Below are 8,617 nucleotides of genomic sequence, written 5' to 3'. Positions count from 1 at the left end.
AGATTCCCCGCCCCCCCCCCGCCCCGCCCAAAGTATAAAACTGAAAATAATAATGGTAAACTCCAGGAGTAACTGGTGTGATGTAGGTATGTGTGTGTGATTAATCTGATGTTTTAATTAAACCAAGGATTCTAAACTTTCAGCTGCATTTCCATCAGGTAAAGCTGAGCCGTTACTGTCCATAGATGCTGATGGGTTTTCTTCTTGCCGTGTGCTGACGAGGCTGAGAATAGCTTTGTACAGAAACTGGTACTGTTCCTGGAGAGGAAACGAGGAAACGGTCAGTGCGTGGTCAGAAGTAGTAGCACTAGATTAGCCTGTAACACTGTTACTGCAATTAATTAACGGTGGATCTGTTTTAGTCTGTTAATGTACTGTGCTCTAATATTACGAGCTGATTTTGATCCTTGTTAAAGTCAATTGCAAAGTTCCAGTGACTGAACAGGGTCAGTGTTAGGGCTAGTTTGTCTGCTGTCTTTTTCCCCCCTTGAACATGTTCTCATTTTTTGTCCTCTGAATTCTATGTAAGCAGATTTTTTAAATTCTTTTTGGTACTTGCAGTTACTGTTTATGTTTTTGAAGATCCTGCCAGGAAAAGGAGGTTGGAATAGAGACGAGACTTTGTGGGAAGATTCACTGAGGTGGCCACTGCCTAGAGGGAGCGGAGGGTCTCAGCCAGGTGCAGCGGGAAATGGGGAGTGCCAGAAGCCAGCCGGACTGCAGTGTGGGCTGGGAAGGGGAAACAGCTGGATGCTCTATGCAAGGTAACCTGTGCTGTACCAGGTAACAGTAGATGCTACAAAAGGGCAAAGGAATATTTTGGCTTCTAGGATGGATCTATGAGGATAAAGAATTTATGTGATGGAAGGAGTGAGGAGCAGTAAGATAGCCCAAATAGAGTGGTGTTCGGGGTGTGGACTACTAGATTGGACTAAGAGATACGAGGTAGAAAGAGCAATGAATTTGAAAATCTGCAATAGGAGGAAGGGAAACTAGAAATCTGAGATAAAGGGCCCAGGTATTTGCTTGAGGCTTTTAGGGCAACAGGAGTACAAGTCCTGATGGTGCTGATGAGATGGGAAGTGTTCTGTTTTCACTCCATCTTTTGCTGGGCTCCTCAGTCTGGGCTAGCTAGGCAGGACAAGGAGCAGATACATCTGTCAATCCTATGTCATGTTCTGGTTTTGCTGTTAAAAATGTTTCACGCTCAAACTGTTCTCCTTATTACTCTCACTGCAGCTCTACAGCAGTCAGATTTGTAGTGGTATGGCTACAGGGGCAGGATTTGTACTTTTTCATTTCTGCGACTAATTTTCATTTGTATGACAGTGACTTCGTAACTAATTCTTAATTGGTATATTTTTCATGTTTTTTTTTTTTCTTTCTGTAAGCACACTAATAGTGTGAAGAGACCATATTAAATGGATCATGACAGATCAAAGTCCATACTTTGTAACTAATTTTTAAATGGTATTATTTTCATGTTTTTTTTTTTTCTTTCTGTAAGCACACTATAATGGTGTCAAGTGACCATTAAATGGATCATGACAGATCAAAGTCCATCCTGAAATGGAAAAAGAGGGGAAGTACTTCAGGGTCTGCTGGGAGTACAAATTTATTCTTGATGAATTAAAACCATTTACGCGACAACAGTGCAGACTTTACGACGATGTTGGCAGCTCTGCACATTTCGGATATAACCGCTTGGTAACATGTATCAGGTTTTCATGGGAAACGCCTTGTTTCGGAATAAAGCAAGTACACTACAGCACCTCTGGAAGACAGTTTTGATTAACTCATGCAGAAATGAAGATGCCAATGGTTCAGGAATGTTGCCCTAAAATCTAAGCATGCTAATAATACCACACATAGAAAAAAAAAATTGGGCACACATTTTACTTCTTACTTACAATGTCTGTAAAGACTCCAGGCCTCATCAGATTTATCATCTTTGCTACCTGGTAAACATCCACTGAATTCTCATTTTCCAGTTGATGCATCAGTGTTGTTAATGCACAGAAAGTGCCTGCTGTCACCCCTCCATGCCTTTGTAAAGTAAAAAAAGAACAAAACAGAACAAAAAGTCTCTAGAAACTGGATCAAATTTCTACAGCTGGAGAAAATACAAAATCCAGGGTAAACCGATAAGATGAATTTCTGTCATTTGATTTTTACACTTTCCGAAGTAACACAACCTTCACCTGGCCACAACTTCTGGAGAGTCTTTAAAAGCCAGTCTTAGAGTTACTTCCCTACAATCCTCTACTAACCAAACCCTGAAGGCCTTAGGTCCTTCAGTATTTCAACGTTTCAGTATTTCCGGCCATTATTAAACACCTGGAGAAGGGTAAGGTGCCTTATCTAAATAGTCTTACTTCTTTCAATAATAGACAATGAAGCCCTGACTGATTTCCTCTCCAGTGCCCTACTTGACAATCATCTGGAGTATCAAAATGATAGGATTCAAAAAAGAACATTGAAGTGTGATAAAAATGTTTCTCTCATTGAAGCAGCTGAAGCAGAAGCTGCAGCACTGTTGTTACGTGCAGACTTCATGCCTTGTTTCAGCGGCTTTCACTCCAAAGGGAGTGAAAAGGTGGTTCATCAGAAAAGCATCAAAACAAACCAAAAGCTGCAGTTCTTACTCGTCATGTACAATCATGGGTCCATCACGGCTGGAAGTTTCCTCTTTGATGATGCTGATCAGTTCAAAAGTTTTACTTATAGGACTATCAGGATTTGGCCATTTTGGACACTGGAAATGCCTCACTTCAAGTACATAGTCATCCTGAAACAGGAAAAAAAACCCATAAATCAATTTGATAGAAGACTGACTGTCTTTATTCTTACCTTTCACCCTGCTCCAGTCCAGCTCCAGCTTCCAGATACAGAGTCCTACCACTGTGGAGGCTGGACTATTCTATTCCCAACCAAACGACCTCGAGAGGCCACTCTCTCTTTGCGTTTTTTACCACTGATTTTCCCCAGAAAATACAACAAAATGTAGGCATTACCTTTAACAAATCAAGTCCTGAGTTACAGGTTTATGACAGTGTTACCTGTGTAGCTTCTAAAATAAAGTCTTGGATTATGAGCTTCTCCTCGTTAGACAGACACTTGTGTTCTTCAGCAATCATAGTAACTTTGAAACTCTCACAGTTTATAGGCTCATCTTTGTTTGGCCAGTACACAAATTCATCTTCAGCCTCCAGGAAAAGAAAAAATCCCCAAACATAAAAGTAATTAATGTTTAACCCTTAAAATAAAACTTAATTGAAGATAATAAATAATGTGCTGTGTATGTAATCAATGCAGCCAGGTAGGTTTAAACTGACAAATCAAAATTTGAGTAGGATTACAAACACCACAAGTGATGGTTTTCAGACACCTCTATAGAGAGCCTGACCAGAAGATCGCGGTACCCTGTGGAGACAGCAACCCACATACCAGTCAACATGAGCTGTGCTACACTGTGCCACATGCTCAGCCTGGCCTTCAGGCTGTGTTGTGCTGCCCATAGCCCATGGCCACATGGGCTGGTGGATTGTAACAGAGGAGCCTGCAGAGGAGTCTGCAGGTTATGCTGACTGAATGGCCTTGGCATTATCTAAAAGTGCCGTGAAAAGTTCTCATAAGTACATCCTTTCTGTTTGACAGCAGAAGTGATGAACAGGGTTGTTTTCTTTTAAGAAAATCTTATGATAACTTGAATGACCAAAATGGGGGTAAACCTTCCATGGACGGGAGCTGCATGGCACAATGTACCTTGATCAAAGGCATGTTCAGTGCTGCACAACTCAGGGTTCCCAGCATCTGAAGGGATGTAAGATTACCTATACTACCCCATCCTTTACAATGTTAACTCTAATAAAGAGCATTTTAAATGATGCTTTACAGAGTGCCTTTCTTACTGGGATGATAATGAACAAGCACTTCCTGGCAAAACAACCTCTCTTATTACAAAGGCTAACCTCAAAATCCATCTGTTTTATAGGAAGTGTAGCACTCATAAAACATTTGATGAGAAGAAAACCAGCAAACATTGTCTTGGTTGTACATGGTTTTCCAATCATGCAAGACTCTCCAAAGCATTTACATGGCTTTCCTCCAAACTCACTACCAAACATGATGCCTTCTCACACCTCAAGATTTTTCTAAGTACCAGCCTAAAAGCTCACAGATATTCTTGCATTCCTAGTAATGGAAAAACATATTCATTTGTTATTCAGTTACACATGCAGGATGAACACATGAGCTTCCTTTGATGCTTAGAGTCAAATTAGCATTAAACATTTGTTTGTAAGTTTAGGAGGTATAAGAGGAACAACCTCAGATTTCTCCCATTACTTAATAATGGCTGAAAAAGCCATATTACAGCTAAAGTCCTGGAGTGAAAACTAATCTTGCATAACGGTTACTTCTGCTGTTTGGCTCTTATAAATTATACCGGAATGATTCAATACTTTCTCATTCTAGTTGCAATCTGCCCAGACAAGAATCTCCACAGATTTCCATTAGATGATTTGGGGATTTTACACTCAGTACAGTATTATTCATTTTTAATTTCTTTTTTTTTTCCAAAATCCAAGACATTGTCTCATGTCTTGCACATTTCTAAATGGTAACACTAATAAAATACACACACAGCCCCCTAACAATCACTCACAAACTTACCATATTCTGGCTCTCGGGAAGCATGACTATTAGCTGAGCATTATGGTCCCATATCATTCTCCAGAAATCCTTGATAGTGTGTAGTAAGGGATGCTGGGTAATAATGAATTCATTACTTTGATAATAACCCTGCAAAACAAAATCAACAGTCTCAGAATTGATGCCCAACTATTATCATTTAACGGAAGCTTCTAGTGGAGAGAGCCAGAAGCCTAGAAAATAAATTGCAGACTTGTCCCTCCTTCGGCTTCCTGCAAAAGTTAGAAGAATATAAAACTTGCATTGCAGTATTTTCTAGATGAAAAGAATAATATTGATTACACTGAAATAATTTTTAAAACTTAAAAAAAATTTATCAAAAAAGACAAAAAAAAAAAAAAAAAAAAAAATCAGTGGAGACGCCAACAGCCAACTCATACACACATGCTGATTGTTCTACATCAGCCAGAAGAGCTGGCAACCTGAAACAAATTCAAGAATACTTGAAAGAGCTGCCTAAATCCCAAGCAACCTCTCAATTTGTACAGATGTCCCAGATCAACCTCTTCCCACAAAGGAGAGTTCCTTTGCATTAATGCACCTGATGAAGGAACACGCATACACAGCACTGCAGGGAGCTCTTCCATCTCTCCTGAATGTCCAGGAAGGATTTTGTCCTCCCTCCCAGCTAATGAAGGGGAAAAGAGTTGAAGAAAACCCAGGGAACAGGAAGATCAAGTAAAGCTGATGAGCTATGATGCCTTGGCCTATGCCAGTGCAAAAGCTCTGTAAGATGAGCAGGTAGGAAGGCAAACCACAGTTCAGCCATTAAAAACTAACTTGTTAGTTAACACTCTCCAAAGATTTTTCCATAGATGGCATTTAGCTGTGCTAGTTTCTAAAAGTGTGATGGGGTATCTGGTTCTATAGATTGTCAAAATGCAATGCACTTAACCAAACTTAAAACCAGTAATAACAGTGATCATACCTCCTGGGGAGAGTAACTCCTTCAGGCAGAGTGAAAAATGGAAGAAAGGAGCTTTCAGAATCGGGACTGTGCCACCCTAACATCAACACATGGCAGCTCAGAAAACAGTTATACAGTGGGACTCTGAGTTAAATGACTTACCATAATGTAGGAAGCATTGATGTAGTCTGTCCCTTCACCAGACAGTGAGGAGATACCCACTCTAGATCTTTCCACTGTAAAAAAAAAGTCATGAACCAGTACAGACATTGCAATGACTCATAGCAATTATGTATCGCACAGTAATGATAACACTAAGATCCATCAATCAAGATGAAGTATTATCCAACCATCTATTTTGTTTTCCTTTGTGTGTAGTACTTAGATAACTTCTTCACTAAAAGTAGTTTACAAAACATTGCTCCATGCCAATGCAGATGTCTTCAGCTCGTTCTAGGAAAAGTTAAAAGTTTGATATACACAGTTCGTCAACATTTTGCCACCCTGAGAAGCCAATTTGAACAAGCTTACCAGGAATGATGGATGAAGTTCGGTTCTTTTCTCTGTTGCACTGTTTGAGTGCAGTTGAATAATCACACTGCTGTGTGTTAGACTGGCTCAGTAACTGAAACAATGAAATTTAAAAAAAAAAAACAGAACAGGTCACCGTACAAAAGTCGTTCCTTCATTAGCTGCAGTAAACAGAAGGGTGCACACACTGCAGGTTAGCTGTCCCTCTCAACTTCAGGCATCTAGTTACCTGGCTAAACTAGTCAGCAAGTCTCTTTGTATATATTATGTGCTTTATTCTTTCATCTGTGTAGGTAAGGTGGGATGCTTAGGTGTTCAGCACATCAGAGCTGAGATAAGAGACCCTACTTTTCCCTAGGAAAAAACAGGGCAACGCTGCTAGATCATTCAAGCCAGGATAGCTGCAAACTGAAATCCTTTGGTATGTTGGTCCTATTCTGTTCTGTATGACTCCTTAGCTTGAAGAAATATTAGCTACTGTGCCTATGTGACCAAAATACTTCAGAAAATAAATACATTAATAATTTTCACAGCCTTATTATCTACTGACATTATCTACGGACTCGCCTGCTTAAGTTTTTTACTTATGATCCGATAGCTAATTATAGAAAGAATACACATTATCCCATGCAGTCCTCCTTAGAATTAAAATTATCAGAGAGAAAGGTTCTAATAAGTCATTTCCTGTTGAATTAGGGACAACAAAGTCTGTTTTGCCACATAATCTGGAAAATATTTAAGTCTAAGTTTCTTCTTTGGATGCAAATTTCTTTGAAAAGGTAGGATTTTCCATGTTTCCTCTGTAAGTCACCCAGTGAGTGTGCTAGACTTTCCCAGGAGTTAGATTTTCCAAAATCTACTTACTGGCTCAAGTTGCTGGTTTTTAAAAAGAATTCCTTGTTTTAGAGTGTACAAATAATTCTTTTTTCCAAACAGACTGCATGCATTTATTAAATTGCTTTGAATTTAGGCTCAGCAGTTAAATTTTAGATAGAGAAAGCTAAAGAAAGTTGTGTTGAGATACCTACTTTTATGACATTCAAGACTGCAAGTCTAAAGCTTTTCATGTTACTACTTCAGAAAGCTCACCTTGAACTGTTTCTCCAGCCTGGTCTTTCCTGTCGGTCCAGGTATCAAGAGAGCATTAACATAGGCATGAATGTGAGTCTCAAGGACTTCTGTTTCTTTACTGAGTATCGCTTCGACCAGTGCATCGTGGATGAAGATGTATTGCTCCTAAGAAAATAAAACCAAACATATGAGCTCTAATTATTTTCACATTCTCCTGAACACCTCTGGCTAAGCTGCCACTTCTGAGGTGGCCAGTATTTTGTCTCAGCCTGCTGCTGTAGGAGAGTTTTCTCAAAAGTGATCCTCTGCAGTGAAACCTGTCCCTCTGCAGTGGGAGCACGAGAACAACTGAACTACACGTGCAATGTGTATATGACATAACATCAAATCCCCCCCACCTGTGGTATCTCAGGTTCACAGAACAGAGTTAAAAATGCAAGAATAGCCTTGAGCCAAATTTTCAAGTCAGCATGTTATGCAACTTTTCCCGTCTGTTTTGCAATATAGTGATCACTCTCAGTTCCTACTGCTATCCTCTATTTTCTTTCTCATATCCTATGGACCAAGTGCCCATGCTGTTGTTAATTCCTTTTTTTTTTTTTTTTTATTGAAAGGCACTGAGGAATCCAACCACCTGTTCTTGAAATCTGAAATAGACTTTTAAATGCCTTGATGTTGTCCTTATTGTTTTCTTCTGGTCTTTCTCTATTCTACATATAATCTTCAGTTTAAAGCAGCTATCTAAGAAGATTATCTAATCTTCTGTCTGAAACAGCTTTTCTTCCTACATTTTATTGCCTGGTATCAACTGTTTGATCAGGTTCAGTGAAGATCTGAACAGCTAACAATGGTGCTTCCTCAAAAAAATCTACGACAAAAATGCCAAGAAAGTCCTATTGCAGGAAGCATGATTTATATACACTTTCTCTCTTCTGAGTCCTCTCTAATAAACAGATAAGAGCCTGCAGATAGGTGGTTTCTCAGGCATTGCTCTAAGAGAGCCTAGAAGGCTGCCTGTGTAAAAACAAGGGAAGCAAAACTGAAAGTCTAGTCTGGTGACTGGATGCCAGTCTGTCTGGCAGTGCCAAGAAGAGGACTGTCATCTCTCCTCCTGCAAACAGAAATAGTCTGTAAAAGTCTCTCACGATATATATTTTAATCTTACCTCAGTCTGCACCAAGTAGTTCCTTTGGGTACGTATGTGTTTTAAGAATCCGAATATGTTGACCGTCCCCTCATGCTGAATTTGCTGCAGCATGCTGTCTAACACTATGTACGTGCCTGTCCTTCCAACACCAGCACTATAAAATAAAACACAGTCTTGAGCCTGAAGTAAAACAGTAATGAAATGAACTGTTTCTTACACACAGCTTTTCAACAAACTGCTGTGTAGGG

The 8,617-nt window shown here is 39.6% G+C and overlaps 1 protein-coding gene across 1 annotated transcript in view; it reads right to left on the bottom strand.

The window, feature by feature from the left end:
• Window positions 1–21: 21 nt before the first annotated feature.
• The window catches only part of PTPRZ1 (protein tyrosine phosphatase, receptor-type, Z polypeptide 1), a 62,910-nt gene continuing 54,314 nt past the window's right edge, over window positions 22–8,617 (bottom strand). Inside the window, exons 22-30 of the mRNA XM_010139929.1 lie at window positions 8,388–8,523; window positions 7,241–7,387; window positions 6,152–6,245; window positions 5,783–5,856; window positions 4,675–4,803; window positions 3,060–3,206; window positions 2,646–2,788; window positions 1,911–2,046; window positions 22–258 (exon numbers count right to left, since the gene is read on the bottom strand). Coding sequence (XP_010138231.1) covers window positions 118–258; window positions 1,911–2,046; window positions 2,646–2,788; window positions 3,060–3,206; window positions 4,675–4,803; window positions 5,783–5,856; window positions 6,152–6,245; window positions 7,241–7,387; window positions 8,388–8,523 — 1,147 coding nt within the window. The 3' untranslated portion in view covers window positions 22–117. The remainder of the gene's footprint in view (window positions 259–1,910; window positions 2,047–2,645; window positions 2,789–3,059; window positions 3,207–4,674; window positions 4,804–5,782; window positions 5,857–6,151; window positions 6,246–7,240; window positions 7,388–8,387; window positions 8,524–8,617) is intronic.

The sequence above is a fragment of the Buceros rhinoceros genome, unplaced genomic scaffold (assembly GCF_000710305.1).
Source record: "Buceros rhinoceros silvestris isolate BGI_N320 unplaced genomic scaffold, ASM71030v1 scaffold19387, whole genome shotgun sequence".
Lineage (NCBI taxonomy): Eukaryota > Metazoa > Chordata > Aves > Bucerotiformes > Bucerotidae > Buceros > Buceros rhinoceros.
The sequence above is the reverse complement of the archived record's forward strand: the minus strand, read 5'-3'. Positions and strand labels throughout refer to the sequence as shown.